This window comes from Eremothecium sinecaudum, chromosome VII (assembly GCF_001548555.1).
Source record: "Eremothecium sinecaudum strain ATCC 58844 chromosome VII, complete sequence".
In the NCBI taxonomy this organism is placed as follows: Eukaryota; Fungi; Ascomycota; class Saccharomycetes; order Saccharomycetales; family Saccharomycetaceae; genus Eremothecium; species Eremothecium sinecaudum.
Genome location: NC_030898.1, coordinates 623,590 through 643,556, shown reverse-complemented (window position 1 = coordinate 643,556; position 19,967 = coordinate 623,590). Strand labels below are relative to the sequence as shown.

At 39.2% G+C, this 19,967-nt stretch overlaps 9 protein-coding genes across 9 annotated transcripts; 5 read left to right on the top strand and 4 right to left on the bottom strand.

Moving 5' to 3' along the window:
- Positions 1-26: 26 nt before the first annotated feature.
- CTF19 (Ctf19p) lies at positions 27-1,055 on the bottom strand (the record flags this gene model as incomplete). Its single annotated transcript, XM_018133528.1, has 1 exon — positions 27-1,055. One exon carries the CDS (start codon positions 1,053-1,055, stop codon positions 27-29), a length of 1,029 nt encoding a protein of 342 aa, XP_017989309.1.
- A 118-nt stretch (positions 1,056-1,173) lies between these two features.
- Positions 1,174-1,928, bottom strand: RPS13 (40S ribosomal protein uS15; the record flags this gene model as incomplete). Its single annotated transcript, XM_018133529.1, has 2 exons — positions 1,174-1,608; positions 1,908-1,928. The coding sequence occupies 2 exons, from the start codon at positions 1,926-1,928 to the stop codon at positions 1,174-1,176; spliced, it is 456 nt and encodes a 151-aa protein (XP_017989308.1).
- A 210-nt stretch (positions 1,929-2,138) lies between these two features.
- AIM7 (Aim7p) lies at positions 2,139-2,588 on the bottom strand (the record flags this gene model as incomplete). The annotated part of the gene is made up of 1 exon (XM_018133530.1): positions 2,139-2,588. The coding sequence occupies one exon, from the start codon at positions 2,586-2,588 to the stop codon at positions 2,139-2,141; it is 450 nt and encodes a 149-aa protein (XP_017989307.1).
- A 410-nt stretch (positions 2,589-2,998) lies between these two features.
- On the top strand, positions 2,999-5,167 carry FRA1 (aminopeptidase P; the record flags this gene model as incomplete). The annotated part of the gene is made up of 1 exon (XM_018133531.1): positions 2,999-5,167. The coding sequence occupies one exon, from the start codon at positions 2,999-3,001 to the stop codon at positions 5,165-5,167; it is 2,169 nt and encodes a 722-aa protein (XP_017989306.1).
- Positions 5,168-5,535: 368 nt separating this feature from the next.
- Positions 5,536-6,309, top strand: ISA1 (Fe-binding Fe/S cluster assembly protein ISA1; the record flags this gene model as incomplete). The annotated part of the gene is made up of 1 exon (XM_018133532.1): positions 5,536-6,309. One exon carries the CDS (start codon positions 5,536-5,538, stop codon positions 6,307-6,309), a length of 774 nt encoding a protein of 257 aa, XP_017989305.1.
- Positions 6,310-6,885: 576 nt separating this feature from the next.
- Positions 6,886-8,328, top strand: AW171_hschr74335 (HGL032Cp; the record flags this gene model as incomplete). Its single annotated transcript, XM_018133533.1, has 1 exon — positions 6,886-8,328. One exon carries the CDS (start codon positions 6,886-6,888, stop codon positions 8,326-8,328), a length of 1,443 nt encoding a protein of 480 aa, XP_017989304.1.
- Positions 8,329-9,258: 930 nt separating this feature from the next.
- Positions 9,259-11,979, top strand: HSP104 (chaperone ATPase HSP104; the record flags this gene model as incomplete). The annotated part of the gene is made up of 1 exon (XM_018133534.1): positions 9,259-11,979. One exon carries the CDS (start codon positions 9,259-9,261, stop codon positions 11,977-11,979), a length of 2,721 nt encoding a protein of 906 aa, XP_017989303.1.
- A 2,278-nt stretch (positions 11,980-14,257) lies between these two features.
- On the top strand, positions 14,258-16,402 carry RIM4 (Rim4p; the record flags this gene model as incomplete). The annotated part of the gene is made up of 1 exon (XM_018133535.1): positions 14,258-16,402. The coding sequence occupies one exon, from the start codon at positions 14,258-14,260 to the stop codon at positions 16,400-16,402; it is 2,145 nt and encodes a 714-aa protein (XP_017989302.1).
- Positions 16,403-16,961: 559 nt separating this feature from the next.
- On the bottom strand, positions 16,962-19,763 carry NPR3 (Npr3p; the record flags this gene model as incomplete). Its single annotated transcript, XM_018133536.1, has 1 exon — positions 16,962-19,763. One exon carries the CDS (start codon positions 19,761-19,763, stop codon positions 16,962-16,964), a length of 2,802 nt encoding a protein of 933 aa, XP_017989301.1.
- Positions 19,764-19,967: the final 204 nt, after the last annotated feature.

Genomic DNA, 19,967 nt, shown 5'->3' with positions numbered 1-19,967 from the left:
TTTAGTCAGTCTACTAAATCTTAGCATTATATAAATAATGATTTGATAAATTCTACGATTCCTCCAACAACGCCGTATTCCTTAATCATGCCGTTGACTATGTCCTGTACGCTTTTCGTCTTCTGGCCATTCTTATACAAGGTAACGAAGATTTGAGAACATGGACTCGGTAGCGTTTCGGTAATGAAGCTAATTGAGTATTCAACCTTTATTTTCCAAGCAAATTTAGCAAGTTTTATACTCTGCTCATTTTCATCAATCACTTCGATATGAGAGATGGAATTGAGGACCGACTGTTTTAAATTAGATAGGACAGTTTTCCTAGAGACACAAAGTCTTGCGAATTCATTGCAACCGAACAAAAGATAACCTATATTTAATGTAGATGTTGCGTAGTCAAGTAATACTTCGAAATCAGAGACGATGTTGTCTGAGACTTTTAAATTCTCCAACGATAATACTTTCCCGTTATTAGTATCAATATCAACTTCATATCCTAAAGTAAATTTGGAATCTAAATCAGTCTCAGATAGGTAAAGTATCTGAACAGAAGGTGGTTTTAGTAGTTCGACCTTCATATAGGGACAAGACCTTCTTAACATTTTTAGTCTTAAGTCACTGTTCAACAAAGGAAGAGCATCGTATTTTGCTGCAAGCTCGTCCTCTAACTCGGAATTGCCATTGATAACATCTATTTCATCGACCTTCTTCTGCCGCTTTATGCTATTGACAATCGGTAATGTTTTAGTGAACAATTCAAGCAGTGATCCTGGATCATTTGGTAAATGTACAAGATCTACCGGTTTCTTAGATTTCTCGGTGCCTTTTAATTCTAAGCTAGGATTCTCTCTAAAATCAATTAACTTCTGTTGATGCTTGGTCACTTCTGCCAACAATTCCTCACGCTGAGCTATTAGCGAAACTTTCCTTTCTTGTAGTCGGACTAACTCAAGTTCCTCATTATTCACAAGGTCGCTGCTCCTTCCAGAAGTACCTCTGGTAGATGTAGATGGTATATCCCCATCATCAGCATACAGGTCCGAGGTAAAATCCATACCTTACCTAACGGAGTAAACTCGTAAGAGCGAGGGTTCATTATAATTTCCAAGATTTTAAAAAAAAACTAGATGGTGAAGTAATAATAATACAAAATACTAATAACACTATCTACATCTAGTTAACCAAAGCAGAAGCAGTGGCAGATTCGTATTTCCAGTTAGGTGGTAAAACAGAGACAGTTCTGTAGTATCTAGCCAATCTGTGAATTCTAGATTCAATCAAAATCAATCTGAACTTAGCATCCTTGTCCTTTCTGTTTCTTTCCAAGTGCTTTCTGACAGAGACAGCCTTCTTGATCAAGAAGTACAAGTCTTCTGGGATTTCTGGAGCCAAACCGTTGGACTTCAAGATTCTCATGATCTTGTTACCAGTAACAACCTTAGCTTGGGTGACACCGTGAGCATCTCTCAACAAAACACCAATTTGAGAAGGAGTCAGACCCTTTCTGGCGTACTTGATGATTTGCTCAACAACGGCATCAGAAGAACCCTTGAACCAAGCTGGGGCGTTTCTGCTGTATGGGATAGCAGAAGAAGACATACCCTTACCCTGTAAACAAAGTTAGTATCAATAATTCCAGAGAATTTCTCCGGAACCCAAGAAGCGGTATAGCCATACAACCGTACGTCAAAAGACATAACGCAGTGCTCATATGCAATAAATGCAAAGATGTACGTAAAATTGGAATCACCCAGCAATATGCCGATAAAAAGAACGAGCCTTTTCAAATGAAATCTAACATTTTCATGATATAGATCCAATGGCATACACCAGTACAGCTTGAAAACTTCAACTTGTGATCCGAACAGCAGTTTTAAAAAACTGCCGGTAATTGTTCACCGACATACCTTAGAATGCATACGACCCATTTTGACTGATTTATTTAATGCTAATTGTGTTGTTGATGAGGATTGAAGATAAGCTTATTAGCAGTTAACATCTGCTTTATTTTTAATAATTACTTTATTCCATCCACACAATACGGGATTTTTTCGGAAGAAAAAAGTTAAAATAAATTCATGACAAGTTTTAATTTTTATATAATGTATGGATGTAATTTTAACGATGTACGGATGTAGTCACTTGATTTCTAGCTGGCCCTTTAGCTCGTCAACGTCGTTATCGTCCTCAAGACTAGATGTGACTTCCACATACTTATTGGGAGCACACTCGCTCCTCACATGCTCTAGTGCACCTGCGTAGACCATTTTCCATTCTTGAGAAACAACGGTAACAGGTTTCCAGTAGAGAAGAACGAGCAATGTCCTTTTTCGCAAATCAACTGTTGAAGTAGGGTATGCAAGTAGGACATACCTCGGCTCATTAGCAGGTAGTACATCCCGAAGATCCTCAATATTATTTACTTCTTCAGCTTCTTCCGTGCATTCCTCATCAATTATTACTTCATAACTTGGGGAACGTTGAATGCATAGAATAATGGCCTTGATTGTATCAGCTCTGGACGTAGAAAACCGGAATTGACGAATACGGTCCTTAGTATTTTGAGGTATGGAAGTTAGTGCTGACATTAAAATTGTATTCGACTCACCTTCGTGAACTTCTTGTCAGTAATTTGAACGACGCGGACCTAAACGAAGTTTATAATAGAAGAAACTATAAACATTACGTAATATAGAGGGTCCGCAGAATCATTGACAGTTCCTTATCGGAAGTGATTACAAAGTGTGGGAAGATCGGAGAAGACGCGCGGCACTGCAGCTTGCCCAGCTTTGGTGTCCTTTCGTAAAACGTGTTGAATGGCTGCGTAATTTTTTGTAATCAACAAATGACCTGATGTGTTCTATAACCAAAAGGAAACAAAAACCGAGGGTGAAAAAGAAAGGTGTATTCGTTATTAACAACACCAATATTTATAGCCACTAAAATTGTATTCGAGAAGGTGTTCTGAGTGCTAAAACTAGACTATCGGATTTAAGACATGACAACTAGAACGCTTAATGTTAAGCCATCGATGGGCTCAATGACGGCCAATACCGAAATGGGCACAGCAGCGACAAGTGGTAATAACGGAAGACAAGGTTTCAGGCCATGTGCTGACTGCACATGCACCCCGGGATTGTTATGGAGACAGGGTAGAAGAACATCGCAATTTCTGAGAAAAATGTCAAATAGTAGGAGAAGCACTTCTCAAGGGGGTTCAAGAGCTAGCTCAAGCGAATCGATATACTCAAGCGACACGATTTGGCAAACGAAGGTTGTCAACACAGACGGACGTTTACTTGAACTAAGGAAACTAATGGCAAAGAATGAATTATGCTGTTACATTGTGCCATCGGAGGATGAACATCAGTCAGAATATGTGTCTGAAGCTGATCAAAGACGTGCTTTCATTTCTGGTTTTACTGGATCCGCGGGTGTCGCGTGCATTACTAGAAATCTTTTGAATTTCAATGAGGAAAGTCCCGACGGAAAAGCAGTGTTAAGTACAGATGGAAGGTATTTTTTACAAGCCACGCAACAGTTGGATTCTAATTGGACTTTGTTAAGACAAGACGAGGATCAACTCACTTGGAATCAGTGGTGTGTAAACGAGGCATTTGAGATGTCTATGAGCTTGGGTGGTAAGCCTGCCAAGATCGGGATTGACCCTAAGCTCGTAACTTATACTTCCGTATTGGAATTCCAGAAATTGATCAAGGAAAAAACGGCAGATACCGAAGCAGTAGTTGAGTTTATTCCATTGGAAGAAAATCTAATCGATTCTATCTGGTATAATGTCGAAAGTAAGCCAGAGAGACATTTTAGTAATTTGTTACTATTGGATTACAGATACAGCGGAGAAACTTTCACAAGCAAGCGGGAGCGTCTAATGAAGCACATAAGGGAGAAGAATTCGGGTTCAGATTCACTATGTATTGTCGCACTTGATGAAATATGCTGGTTGTTGAATTTGAGAGGATCGGACATAGCTTACAATCCGGTTTTTTATGCTTACTTATTGCTACAGGGTGATGTAACTACCTTGTTCTGTAACAACCCTATTAGTGACGAAATAACAAATTACTTTAAGGAGAATAACATAGCTGTGAAACCTTACAAGGAAATATGGGATGTGCTGAAAACTGTTGCAGCTGAATTCGTGGAGAAAAATCAAACAATGTTGCTTCCAAGTACATCTTCATGGGAACTAATCCGTGCCATGGGTTCTGCTAATTATGTCCTAGTTCAAGCTCCTGTTGAAGTTTTAAAAGTAGTGAAGAACAAATTTGAGATCGAGAACGCCCGGGCCGCGCAGGTAAAGGAAGCAGTGTGTTTAGTTCAATATTTTTCTTGGTTGGAGCAGCAACTTGTTGAAAAGGAGAAGTTGATTGATGAATATAGCGCTGCTAAAAAGTTACTGGAAATCAGAAAGACCCAGTCAACTTTTATGGGTAACGCCTTTCAAACGATATCTTCTTCTGGAGCTAATGCTGCTACTATTCATTATGCAGCACCAGAGGACGGTTCGGCTATGATATGTCCATACAAGGTTTATTTGTGTGATTCAGGTTCACAATTTATGGAGGGTACTACTGATATCACTCGTACGTTGCACATGAAAGAACCAACGCAGGAGGAAATTGACATGTACACATTGGTTTTAAAAGGTAATTTGGCCTTAGAAAGAGCAGTATTTCCAGAGGGTACTGCTGGTCACATTATTGATGTTTTTGCAAGACAATTTTTGTGGCAATACGGTCTAGACTACAGGCATGGTACTGGACATGGTGTGGGTTCATTTTTGAATGTTCATGAGGGCCCAATAGGATTTAGCGTTGCCACCAGCCGCATTCCGTTAGAAGCCGGCAATATTATCACTAATGAACCAGGTTTTTATAAGGACGGTGAGTTCGGAATTAGAATTGAAAATGAAATGTTAGTAACGGAGGCAGACGGCCTAAAGTTCGGTAAAAAAAAGTTCTTGAAGTTTGAAAACATTACACTAGTTCCATATTGTAGAAAGTTGATTAATTGCAGGATGCTAACTTCAGAAGAGAAAAAACAGATTAATGTATATTACCATAAGATCTGGAGGACAGTGGTGCCATTCTTACAGCCACAAAGTATAGCATACCAATGGCTAAAGAGAGAAACTGCACCTCTCTAAGTTGCTCGTGTTTTTTAGTGATCTTTTATTGAAAAACGCAATTACATTCCGAGAAATTCATCGGTATACATTGTAAATGGTTTAGTATATAGGTTCGTACTCTAATTAACATTAGTACTATAAAATTTCTGCCTCTTTGTATGACTAGTGTTCATTGCAGGTGGCTGCGTGTATCACGTGATCGAAACGTTTTAAACGATACTAGAGACGGGGACTGTTGTATTTTCTTTGTTCAGAGAATGTTTATACTTAGTAAAGCAAGTGTATAGGCATCAGTTACTAAAAGTTTTAAAGTTTAGAGCACCAGCAAATGAACTCGTGTAGCTTTATCCCGACTATTTAATCACTAGGTCGATTTATAAGGTATTATGAACTCTTCATCACTGTGTTACTTCCACAATATTCAAAGGAATATTACTTTTAGGCTGAAAACCGCAATATTGTGTAACCGCAATCGATATGTGCATTTCCCATCAAAACCTGCTGTACATAACACTATTAGAACTCCTATTAATAAGGAGATGATATCGAATGCATGGACATTTAATTACACCAAAAATGAAGGCAATAAGAAACGTGTAATAAGGGAAGATAATCCTCATGATACCAAAGTTACAAAATGGGCTAGTTATACCTTACCGATCCAGCCAAGGGAGCAAGCAGGTAAATCTGTGGTAAATGTAAGAAATAATGCTTCTTTTAAGACCCCAGGTTCACAAAACGAGCCGGTCAAGGCAGCAGCATCGACGTCTAGTGGCATTTCTGTTGGTAGTTCTGTTGGCAAAAAAGATAAGGTTCGTAGGAAGTTAAGACCAAGGAAAGCCTTAATAACGCTGTCGCCCAATGCGCTTGTTCATTTAAAAGCATTATTAGATCAACCAAATCCTAAAATGATTAGAATAGGTGTGCGTAACAGGGGTTGTTCAGGGCTCACGTATGACTTGCAATACATTTCGGAGCCCGGTCAATTTGATGAAATAGTTGAGCAAGACGGAGTTAAGGTTGTTATTGATTCCAAGGCATTATTCAGCATAGTGGGCAGTGAAATGGACTGGGTTGATGATGAGTTATATTCAAGGTTTGTCTTCAAAAATCCTAACTCCAAAGGAACCTGCGGATGTGGAGAAAGCTTTATGGTATAAATCTATACATCAAGGCGAAATTAACTGCGCTACCATTTATTATACACAACTATTAAATGGCTTATGAGCAGATTCAGTATTTTTTAAGACTCATGTAAAAAAATACCTATTTATTATTATATACTATTACTTTTTGGTTTATTTATTATTTTATTTTATCACCCCTAAATTTGATGTCCCTGGTATTCTAAGTTTTACATGCAGTAGTGAAGCTGTAATGGATCGATGAGTCTTGGCATATATTGCCGCATAAATTTACGCACTTTGACGTCAACTTGTTTCGACGCACTGATCATTTTCATTTTATTTTTATTTTTTTTAAAGTGACAGTGTCGCTTTGGCGTCAACTTTTAACTGTCACTGTCTGGGACGTTTGTCACAGTAGTACACAGTACACAGTAACATACTCTTTGTGTCTGTGTCAGAATGCTTTTAAAAATTAATTAAAACCTATAAAAAGGCAGCCAAACTTCTCAATTATTGGTTAAGCCATTCACTTTATCCCTCACCATTTACATCGTCCGAAAAGTATCTACAAAAAGTTCTTATACAATCAACAATCCGTTATCATAGGAAATGAAAACTGCCAACGTTATAACTGCCTTTGCTGCATCAAGCGCCTTCTCTGCTAACTCTGCCAATGCGTTTATTGCCAATGGTGCTGGTGCACCAATGGTTGACGATAACCCAAAACAAGCCTGCTATGTCGCTGAATTCCCACAAGGAGGAAGCGACAAAATTGCAGGCTATATCACCTTCACATCATACGAAGGTATTGCTAAAGTGAGCGTTGAATTGGCAAGTATCATTAACCCAGAAGATGGATTTTCTTATCACATTCATGAAAAAGGACTTGACTCCAATGACGAATGTGCTTGCTACACAACTGGCGAAGAACTAAACCCATACAATGGTATTGCTACCTGTAACGACGTCCAAGACAAATCTCTATGTAAAGTCGGTGATTTAAGTGGCAAATATGGTGCCATTAACTCCAATTTATACCAAGCCAAGTACTTGGATCCATACTTGGGATTATACGCGTCATCACCAAGTTACATTGGTGAGCGTTCAATCGCTATTCACAAAAGCGATGGAACGAGAATCGCATGCGCTGATATAATCCCATGTAGCGAAAGAAAGGCCACAATCCCAGATTGTAGTGCTCCTAAATATGAATCTCCAAAAGAGGCTCCATGTCCAGAGGAGGATACTCCAGTAACGGAGAAACCAAAGCCAACTACGACTCCATGCCCAGAGCCTGAGGGTACAGAATCTCCTTCTGTTCCAGAGGCTCCTGCAGTAACAGAGGGGCCAGAGGAGATCCCAGAGGAAGCTCCAGAAGAACAAGAGGGACCAGAGGAGTCTCCAGAAGAGCCACAAGGCCCAGGAACTCCATTTGCACCAGAACCAGAAGTTCCTGAATCCGAAACCCCTGAGTCTCCTGAAGCTCCATCAGCCCCTGAATCTGAGCCAGAAGCTGATGTACCAGAACCAGTGCCATCAATTCTACCTGCTTCAACTTCACCACCTGAACCAGTTGAGTTACCTCAGGAGACCCCAGAGCCTTCAATTGCGCCAGTTGTTGCGCCACCATATCTGGAAGGTCCAGAAGATGAATTTCCTCAACCGGTTGTAGCCCCAGAACCTACTCCAGCACCAGGTGTTCCAGCAATTCCGGACTTCTTACCAGAACCTCCTGCTGCGCCAGCTCCAGCTCCAACTGTTCCAGCTACTGATGCAATTGTTTCTGAGGCTCCTGAATCAACAGTTACTTTTGCACCTGAATTTTCTGAAATTAACGAGGCTACTTCTATGGAAGAGTCGGATGGTCCACTTGTAACTGGTAGACCAATTAGCATCTCCAGCGGCTCTTACAATAGTACCGCTGGTATTAGCGCAACCGCTAGTGGTAGAAAAACCGTTGAAGTTAGCCAATCTGTAAACGGTGGTGCATATGTCGCCAATGGTCTAACAATTGGTGGTATCTTGATTTTCATTTTGTCCTTGATGGCATAAGTTAATCTCATACATTGACACTTTCAACTATAGAGAATTGATTATAAATAAAACGCACAGTTGAACTAAAACTATCTCAGCGCGAGAATTTTTAACGAATGGCATGAGTCATACAAGCAACAGTTTAATTAGGATGTGTATACGATTAATGTAATTAAAACACTACAAATTATAATATTATCAAAAAACCAAATTATTCAAGAATTTAAACTGGCTCTTTATATAATTGTTTTAAACTGGGCTTTAAACTCTAAGCCTAAATTTATCATATAGTGAAGTAATTTGTTTCTTATCAAGTCACTGTGTTATTGACGTATATTACCTTGGTGTTGAATGCCTTATTTTCTGTTAGTATATAGAGAAATATAAACGTTTTTATGTAAATCAAAACAATTTATTTTCATTGAGATAGTTCAGCATTTTACTAAGGAAAAAATCAAACCTAGCAATTTGTAGCAGCTGTAAAAGTTCTTATCATGCATAATTTCAAGGAAGCTACGCTAATGATTAAAATACTACAATTAAGTAGCTCAGTAATTAGTATTGATACTATTAGTACAATTAGTAGTGAACCGCGGGCACTAACATTAGTATTGGAGCTGTGTGCCTATTGACCAATAGTGGTGAATTTTACATAATGTTATAACGACGAACTGCATTACATAAGTCTGATCTTCATACGTTGTTACATGCTTCTGCAACAATCTGGCATTTTCCAGTCTCACTAAATACGATATATACTCATGGTGCCTTCTAGAATTTTCTAGGCGCTCCTGAGGGGTTCTACGGTGTTCTCTGAGGTTCGCATATTGGCGCCGTAAAAAGTCTAACGTGCCAAATTGTGAGAATATATTAAGGGTTTAATTGCGATTAAAGTCAACTTCAATAGTAAGTTAAACTAACAGAAGATAATAGTAAATCAGTTTAAGCATGAACGAAGAAACTAATTTTACGGACAAGGCTTTAGATATTATAACTATTGCACAAAAATTGGCACGGGAGCATCAACATTCGCAGCTTCTTCCAATCCATTTGTTAGCTGCGTTTGTTGAGACTCCAGCTGATGGTTCGAAAGGTTACTTACAGAACTTATTTGAGAAAGCTCATTATGATTATGAGACTTTCAGAAGAGATGTTAATAGTCAATTAGTACGTACTCCATCTCAAGATCCACCTCCTTCAGAAGTGACTCCTGGATACGCATTTGCAAAGGTGATGCAAGAAGCAGCCAGTATTCAAAAGAAACAAAAAGATACTTTCATTGCACAAGATCATATACTTTTTGCTCTTCTCGATGATTCCAATATTTCACAGATACTCAAAAGATGTTCATGTCGAGCTGAAGTTATTAAGGAACAAGCTCTGCTCCTAAGAGGTAGTCAGAAGATTGACTCTCGTTCTTCCGACACCAACTCACCGTTGGAATACCTAGGAAAGTACGCAATTGATATGACAGAACAAGCCCGACTGGGAAAGTTAGACCCTATTATAGGTAGAGAAGAGGAGATTCGGTCCACAATTAGGGTTTTGGCCCGGAGGATTAAGTCAAATCCATGTTTGATTGGTGAACCTGGTATTGGTAAAACTGCTATTATAGAAGGTGTTGCTCAGAGAATTATAAATGAGGATGTACCTAAGATATTGAATGGCGCTAAATTGTATTCTTTGGACCTTGCAGCATTGACTGCTGGCGCTAAATATAAGGGTGACTTTGAGGAGCGTTTAAAGGGTGTTATAAAGGAAATTGAACAGTCAAAAGATTTGATTGTCTTATTTATTGATGAGATTCACATGTTGATGGGTAATGGAAAAGATGATGCGGCAAACATTTTGAAGCCAGCTTTGTCTCGTGGTGAATTAAAGGTTATTGGTGCAACAACGAACAATGAATATCGATCCATAGTTGAGAAGGATGGTGCCTTTGAGAGAAGGTTCCAAACTATCCAAGTTCTGGAACCTACTGTCAGGCAAACGGTTTCAATATTAAGAGGTTTACAAGGAAAATACGAGATACATCATGGTGTCAGAATTTTCGATAGTGCATTAGTGACCGCAGCGCAATTAGCTAAACGCTATATGCCATACCGGAGATTGCCGGATTCTGCATTAGACTTGGTGGATATATCCTGTGCTGGTGTTGCTGTCGCCCGTGATTCGAAGCCTGAGGAATTGGATTCTAAAGAACGTGAATTACAATTATTGCATGTAGAGATAAACGCTTTGGAGAGAGACAAAGAGGCCGATTCCAGTACAAAGGAACGCTTGCAACAGGTAAGGCAGAAAGAAGCTTCTTTGCAGGAAGAGCTTCAACCTTTAAGGCAGCGCTATGAAGAGGAACGCAAAGGACATGAAGAATTGACAAAAGCTAAGGCAAAGTTGGAAGAACTCGAGACGAAGAGTCTGGATGCAGAACGTCGTAGTGATTACCAAACTGCTGCAGATCTAAGATACTTTGCGATCCCTGACTTGCGTAAGAGGATATCTGAATTAGAAGTTCAAGTCGCGGAAGAGGAGCAGCGAGCAGGCTCAAATGCGATGATTCAGAATGTTGTCGATAGTGACACCATAGCCGAGACAGCAGCAAGATTAACAGGTATTCCAGTAACCAAACTAACTGAATCAGAAAACCAGAAGTTAATTAAAATGGAGCGCCATTTGGCTGGTCAAGTGGTTGGTCAAATAGAAGCAATTAAAGCCGTATCAAGGGCTATCAGATTGTCGAGGTCTGGACTTGCTAACCCCAAGCAACCAGCATCTTTCCTATTCCTAGGTCTATCTGGTTCAGGTAAAACTGAGTTGGCTAAAAAGGTTGCGGGCTTTTTATTCAATGATGATACTGCAATGATTAGGGTGGACTGCTCTGAACTAAGTGAAAAATATTCTGTGTCAAAGCTTATTGGTACAACTGCAGGATACGTGGGCTACGATGAAGGTGGGCTTTTAACTAACCAATTGCAGAGGAAACCATACTCAGTGTTATTATTTGATGAGGTTGAGAAGGCTCATCCCGACGTTCTAACAATAATGTTACAAATGTTGGATGACGGAAGAATAACGAGCGGTCAGGGTAAAACGATAGACTGTTCGAATTGTATAGTTATCATGACGTCTAACTTGGGTGCAACCTATATTAATAACCAAGTAGGTTCTAAAATAACGGATGATACAAAGCAGTTGGTCATGAGCGTTGTTGGTTCGCATTTCAGACCGGAATTTTTAAACCGTATATCCAGTATTGTGATATTCAATAAATTGTCCCGTAAAGCTATTCATAAGATAGTCGATATCCGGTTAAAGGAACTGGAAGAGAGGTTCCGTATGAACGACAAGCACTACAAATTAAACGTATCTCCAGAGGCACGTGATTTCCTAGCGGAAAATGGATATAGTGAGGATATGGGTGCTAGACCACTAAACAGATTAATCCAACAAGAAATCTTGGATAAGTTGGCTCTATGCATACTAAAGGGGGAGGTTAAGGATAAAGAAGTTGTAAGAGTCGAACTATATAAAGACAAGACAGGTCTAAGTATTATACCAAATCATCAATCATCCACTGATGCGGGCGATGGAGATATGGATATAGATGACTGGGATGATATAACTGCTGATTGTGAGCAAATGGATGACGATACCGTTGCTCTGGACTAATTTAATTAATTAATTAATTACTAATTAATTAATTAATTAGGGGTTAAAAATAATATAAATCTAATTTAGTTCAACTGATTTGTTTTCATTTGATTTAGTTATTAGTAGTCTATTTGTTTGTTTTTTTCTAAGTAACAATGTAAATAATTCTAAGGCTCATGCTCACTTGCAATCCATATGCTAGTACTAGTGAGAATTTTGGTTGTTAAAACGCATTGTGTGATTATATGCAGGTATAAGTAAGGGCATTTGAATTAATCTTACTTTTGCTTCTAGAAGCATATTTCATTAACAGTACCTTGCTTATTTCGGTCTTCAATTTTGCATGTATGATGGATTTTCATTTAATAATTAAGATTAACTAAAATAGTCCGATTACACTACCATGTTTCATGCGGCAAACTTTAAAAGGTAAAAATTCCATAACCGCTGGTTTCATGCTAAAGTATTTCTAATGTGCCAATGCTTTAAGGGGATGAAAAAGAAATAAATTAGCCGCTATCAAAATAATATCACCTCGCAGCTTATCGGTTGGGCGGCTTAGTTGAGCTTCTTATTCGTTGAACATTTCACTAACTTAAAAGCTTAGCTGAGCGGAAATGGTAATAATCTAAAATGTCTATATTGATCCGAGATCTTTATCTACATGACGTTATTTCGATCTAACAATCTACGAAGACAAACTATCCTCGATTAATGGTACTTATTTACAGTAATGGACACAAACAGAGGATGGAAGGAGTGAAGGGTAATGGGGTTACAAAATATTTTTTCAGCCGATCCTATCCGCCTTAATACATTATAATCAGAACTGATGACAACGTAGATACCATTAATCTAGTTGCGCAGTTTGGCTTAAAAAGAAGGCTGTCTTTCCTGTGTAGTAAGCAAGCAGCATGTATACGCAGCGTTATATGTCATTACCTTCAGTAGATCCGCTATTGCTATCTGAAAGGTATCAATTAAATCCCCGTTTATCGCTGGCAAAAAAATAAACACATTATTCTAAAAATGCACAGCCGATCAAAGACACATGAGTCTTAATTTTCGTGTTCACTATCTTAATCGCGCATTTCACACTTATCAAATTGCCACTCGTTTCGGATCATTTGTTTGTCACTCTAACGATGTAACTAAGTATGTAAATCAGAAAGCATTATCACTATGTAAACTCTTACGAGTATCATGCTCTTACATATTGTAATTCCCTACAAAAAATTAACTGCGTATTTAATCCTGTAATCCTGGATCTTGTTTTAGATTGTCACAATGGTCGCACGCACACTTGTTCAGAAAAAATTAATCTTCGAAAACAACCACAAAAATAAGCTTAAGCTATCACTGCGTACTAGATATATTTTGTGTTACCATTTCGAAATTTTAATTACAATACATCATCTAATATGCGTACATAGCATTATAGAACCTTGCATCCCTTTTTGTTTCGAACAATACAGGAATAGACACCGAGCAGGCAAAAATACATCCAATCCCTTAGTAAACGCTGTAGATCATTATTGCCGGACTTCGATCAGAGATTTGCCTTATAACTCCCATACAAATTCAATATCCAATCTGAGGCACTCACGGAAGCCATTCGTTCCATAGTTAATTATACCGAGAACAGCATTTGTTTTTTGAGCTGCGCACGGTTTTCGATTTGTATCCACGCGAATAATAAGGATTCAGATCATTGTGTGGGCGGTTTCATTCCACACTCCTAATTGTCTTCCCTTAGTTAATATTTGAGGGGAAGATCATACTATTTACTAAATAATAATTTAAAAGGTATATAAAGGAATTAATTTTGCAGCTAGTTTGTATTGTTGATGTGCCCTATTATTTCTAGGGATAATTTACTATAAGTTTCAGATCCAATCGTCAGTCAGTCATTATAGCATACCTGAGCCCGGTGAAAACCAACCAAATAGAAAGGATTCACATTTCTCTCACAGCTCGTTACCTTTAGAGTATTAAAGGAAAGCTATCATATTTTCTATTACTATCATATTATTCTTAGTTTCTATCGAAGTTCCAAAAATTTGCCTAACTATTACTTACCTACTTCACTACTTCTTTCACAACTCTTTATCAATTATCCATTCTTTACATTTGCCAGTTATTAAGGATTAGTTCTCATTGTTAAAAGTCTTGACTCGAGGAAGCATTTTAAGTGATACAGCTCCCACATCTGCACATTTTAATTTTGCAAATTTTAGCGATTAGCCGCCGTTATTACACATCATTTTAACCCGCATCCCAGTGATTTCAACGCATAATGACTAACTGTGCAATTTTACCATCAGATGGCACCTCTTTGTCTATTGCCAATGAGCAAGTTACCACCTTGGTTTCCGATCTTAATCCAATAAGACCAAAGGAGATCCCCCAGGCCATAAGTAGGCCTGCAGAAATAGAGTCTGAAGAGGATGAAGAAGAGGATGATGATGAACATTTATTGGATGATATCTATGAAGAGTCTCAGGATTCGGTGGATGTTGCTAATACTGCTATTGCTACAACATCCGCAGGTACCAATTCCATTTCAGGAGCAGCATCAAATACATCCACAACAATTGCCACTCCATCAACAATAGCTACTTCTGCTCCAGCTAACTCCGCATCAGCTGTAGTTGGTAGTGTTGATCCTGATCAAAGCGCTGATTCCAAGACTTGGCGTGGTCGTCCATCATCCTGTGTTTTTGTTGCATCATTAGCGGCTTCCTTGACTGATGACGATTTATGCGTTTCAGTAACTGAGGCATTCAAAAAATATGGTGAATTATCGATGGTCAAGGTCTTAAGAGACCCTTCTAATAGACCATATGCATTTGTTCAATACACCAATGATATTGATGCCAAGCGGGCGTTGAAACAAGCTCAGGGAACATTATTGAATGGTAGAACTATTCGGTGTGAAAAGGCGAAGGTGAACCGCACCTTATTCATTTCAACACGTAATAGGAAAACCCCTGAGGTTACTTCCGAAGAAATAGTACAGTTGTGTTCGTCTTTCGGTGAATTAGAGCAATTGGTTGCCAGTAGGGAATATGCTTTTAAGAAGAACTACTACCCAATTGACAGATCTTCCGCCTGGTTTGTTCAATTTGCCTACCGTGATGACGCTATCAGAGCCTTCATTAACTTGAAACCCGGCTACGACTGGACAGTGGAATGGGCCCAGAATATTGAAGTCCCAAGAAGATTAAACTTGTTGAAGAAAAACAGGCTTAAAGGTGGGACTGCTACATCCAACGCCTCCAATAACTCCAATGCAACCCCTAACTTAAACAGTACTAATGAAAATGCCGCTACTTCAAAATCTGGTGATGCGGAGCCAGAGGAAGAAGAAGAGGAATACGACGTTGAGGATGAGGGTGAAGAAGAGGAAGAAGTTATGGATCCAATTGTTATTGATAAGAAGTCCATTTTCGTGAGTCAATTAGATCCAAGCGTTACAAAAGAGAAACTAGCGCAGAGATTCTTAAAGCATGGTAAAGTGGAAGACATCAACTTGATATCTAAAGATAATAATACCAAGGTTTTTGCCTTCATCAAATACGAAACAGAAGAGGCAACTGCCACAGCATTGGAAAGAGAGAATCATGCCAGTTTTTTGAATAGAACAATGCATGTTCAATATAGGGAAGTTGGTGGACATAGATCAAGGCGGTATCAAGGCCAAAGGAGGAATAATTACCGCCATAATTTACACCATGTTCACAGTCCAAGATTGAGTTTGGCTCCACCACCAATTAATATTGGAAGAAGAGCAAGTACTGGGACTTTCCAGACATTACCTTATTCACCATATCAATACTTCCCTCCTCCAAAGTCTAACAACAACTTTTTGAAAGACAAGAGGCATAAAAGCTTTGCAATGACATGCGGCGCTGGTTCTCGCACAAACGAGGGAGGGGACGGTTCCGAGTTTGGATTTAATCTTGAAACATCATCAGAACTTTCTGGATCCGCCGGTAATGATGATGGAGCATCCACCTACGCTACAACCAATTATAATGGATCATCTGCTGGTGCTGCGACTGTTAATACGAAGGGTACCAACACTGTGAGAAGGAAGAATTCCGGTAAGAAACGTTACTATAATGGGCACAATAATAATGGCAGTAACACAAATATGCACATGCACGGATTTGATCCCTACTATTATCAGCCTCCGTACTATTACCCAATGGATTACTCCATGCCACCACCACCGCCAGGTTCAAATGCAAACCAGCCATTCTACTTTTATTATCCGATACCTCCGCCACCAAATGGTTCAATGAATGGCAGTATGCCAATGAACCCCGTTCCTGGATTAATGCCGCCCATGTTAGACCAACCATATATGCCAATTGATATGGGACAAGATCCAGCAAATGGCAATGGAAATGAAGTACCTCAATCTTTAGACTATTAAAACTCTGTTAAATGAAATGGTCGGTTATGAAATTTTTTAATTGTTGTTGTTCATCGCCTTCTTTTCGTTACTAACAGATTTTATAATAGTCCAATTCGTTAGTCTTCTATGACGCTAATACTAATTGCTACTGTTCATTAATATGTATGGAGGTACTAACATAGGTAACGAGGGTCTAGTTGAGAAATAAGTCTGGTTTCAATTCGGAAGTAATCTAATTTGTTTTTTTGTTTATGCATCACAGCCTGGCGTCTGGATAAAGATCCCTTTTGCAGGTTCCTTCATTAGGTTTTTTATTTTCATTTGTTGATTAATTCTTTGACGGTGTCTCTACCCATATTCTAATACTTCAATTGCATGGTTTCTTCATTTTTGATTCACAGCTCAGTGAAGTGGTTTGTTTTTTTTTAGTTTCAAATGATCCCCGGCATTGGTTAGTGGGGGGATCATTACTAACATATACTTAAGTATTTTTTATGATTAAGTTACCCGTTGTTGGTATTTAAGCCAATTTCGTAAACGCAACGTTATTTTAAGTTACATTTTTATTATTATGTATCTACCAATGCCTTACTTGAACAGCATAATCTCCTAGTGCCACCAGCAGCCTTTTTAGTTCGTGTTTAGGGGCGATCTCTTTAAGGATCATCCATTCAAGTGGGGTCCTGCCATTGCAATATTTCACTACTCTCCTAAAAAGCATTTGAAGTTCAGCCGGCTGGCCCTCAACGCACTTATATAACCAACGTTTTTCAAGCGCGGTTGCAGTCTTAGGTTCTAAAATGATCGTATAATCAAGACCCTCAAACATATTATCGTCCATTGACTCCGGTGCATCAGAATAATCACTTTCACCATTGCCTTCTATATCTGCAGCTCCTGATGATACTTTAGAGTCCGCAGTGGATACACTGTCTGGTGTCTTTTTTACGGTTGCGACGTTATCATGAGGGTTAATATGTTCTTTTGTTGATTTACTATTCCATTTTCGGACGCCTTCGCGCTCTAAGTCCTCATCAACAGCAATTTTTATCGATCGGTCGACACGTATCCATATGAACGTGAATAACTGTGTCAGGTAACCATATCTAATTAGCCAACTCAACGCATTGAGATACAGATATTCATGATCTTTAGACGGAATAACGTGCCCAAATGAACGAGGCTTGGCGTTCGATATTGTGCTTAGAAATGATGGCAAAGTTGGCAGAGTGGGAAATTTGGAATGAAAGAGTTCTTGATTTTGGTAAATCATCGCTTTCCCTTCTGTGATCCCAAGATCACCAGTTTCTATGTCATAGATAGACGTGCCACGGATTGGTGCCAAAGGTGAGACAATATACGTATTTTTAGAAGAGATAGGCAAAACTATCCTAGCGTGCCTCCAATATGTCAAATGCAGCGCAATCGAGCGCAGAACGTTAGAACGAAATGAATTAGTACTGCTATCATTTACAGAAACTGCAGGAGTAGTGCTTGGACCACTACCGCCACCGGACAGTGGAGCAGAAGAATTCAGGCCGAGTAATTGATCAACCAAATATAAATATGATCGTAAGGGAACTGTTGCCTTTAGTATCTTAACCAGGTTTACCATTAATAAGTTCGAAAAGTCATTATCCAAAGAAGAGTTTTCTAGATCTTTGATTATATTAGGAGCTTCATCCAACAGTAATAAAGCATAGTCAAGGATGTCGTTGTCTGCCTGAAATATACCATCATGCTCAGTTAGTATACTAGATTCTCCGTTAGCAACTTCAGAAGCGTATCCAAGAAATTTAGTGTTTAATATGGAACTTAGAAATGATCCACGCAGCACAGGATTAGTTTTCAGGTCTGGTAAATTTGCAAATTCGTTTTTGATGGGTATCTGTAGAGATAACACTTTGTTGTTACCTATATGGAGGGTTACGATTTCATTATTAACGATTGAGTGAAAACATTTCGTTAGTGCTCGCGCAAGAGATGAAGATTTTAGTATGCACTTGTAGAGGTATTTGCCCTGAACTCCTTGTCCATGTAAACTCTTCAACGTTTTTGACCTTTTTAGGACACGGTCCTTGGTCCGTAAAATTTTGGCACACTCTTTTATAACATAACCTGTCTTATCTTGGATGTATCGCAATATTAAAGACAATCTGGTTACAATGTAATGATACATATCGTCAACCCGCTCGTTGTACTCAATCAGCTGCGGGTTCATTATAAAGCATACATGAAACATGTTAGCTGCCTTCTGCAAGTCTTCTATTTCATCAAGTTGGTTGTTCGTTGGCCCGCCAGGTTCTTCGTCATTAGCCTTTGCACTGCCACACGGAGTATGATCACTTGCTTCCCCATCTGCCATTTCATCTTGCTCTTGCTTTGCAATTGGACTTGTCTTCACGTCTGATCCAATTGTATGGTGAACACCAGCGCTTTCTGACCGCCTTGATCTTGTATTATTCGGATTCCTTTTTCTCTTTTTCCTTCTCCATCTGCCTTTATCGTCCACATGAATAGGTAACCCTAGAAAACATAGTTCGTCAACCGTAAATTCAAACCTTGTGTTACACATCTCCTTTGGAGGGCTGCAAATCTCAGCTACAAATTCCGCATTAAAGTTGAGTATTTTTGAAGTATCCTGGAAGTACTCAGATTGGAAAATTCGGGAATCCATAATATCATTAACATCCACATTCTCGAGACCGGCCTCTAGAGAAAGTATTGACTCGCCGTCATAAGTGTTTCCGTGTTCAATTAACCTGAGGGTATCCGTGTCTTCATTAGACGTCAGTTTAGAGAAAATCGAAGGCTGGCGGCTCTCACCTCCATCACTATTGTTGGCCAAGTACTGAAAAAGTTTAGTAGCACTAATTTGGGAGTGACGGGACTTCACACTTTTGGGCTTCGTAGAAGTCAGTTCTGGAGCATTCAAACTGGCTGCAAGAACACTTTGTGAGTCCGGTATCTGATTATATGACGAATCCATAGGAAAAGGTGATGGGACATTGGATTCCGCATCATTCCCCTCGGCTGCACCCGAAACACATTCTGAGCTCGAATCAGACTGCGATGATGAGTCCGAAAAGTCAGCATAATCGGTACTTAAATCGCTATCACTCAGCCCTGATGTGGCATCTGAAGCTGTATCTGAAGAAGAGCTAACACTGTTATACGCAGCATCTTCTGATTGACTCGTACGAAACTTATTAGCAGCGGAAACATGAATGCCATTACCACCCTCCGGCACTAACTTATCTTTCGTCAACTGGATTGGTTCACTTAGCGGGGGATAATGGTAAACAACCTGCGGGCCAGAATGGGAGGAAATAGTCAAAACAATGCCAACCAGGCAAGACTTCGGTAAATTTGTATACATCAACTCTTCCCTATACCTCTAAGAAGAAATTAGTACATTGCGCATTCAAAACCGCTCTATACCTTTAAACCTTCACATTCAGTTACTGCCAGGCGTATAGAGTAAGCAACAACAGTCCCTCCCCCGCAACCCCCATTAGGTATACCAAGAAATTAAGAACAGTTCGCCACCCATCGTATGAAGCGATGGTCTGCCGGGACCGCT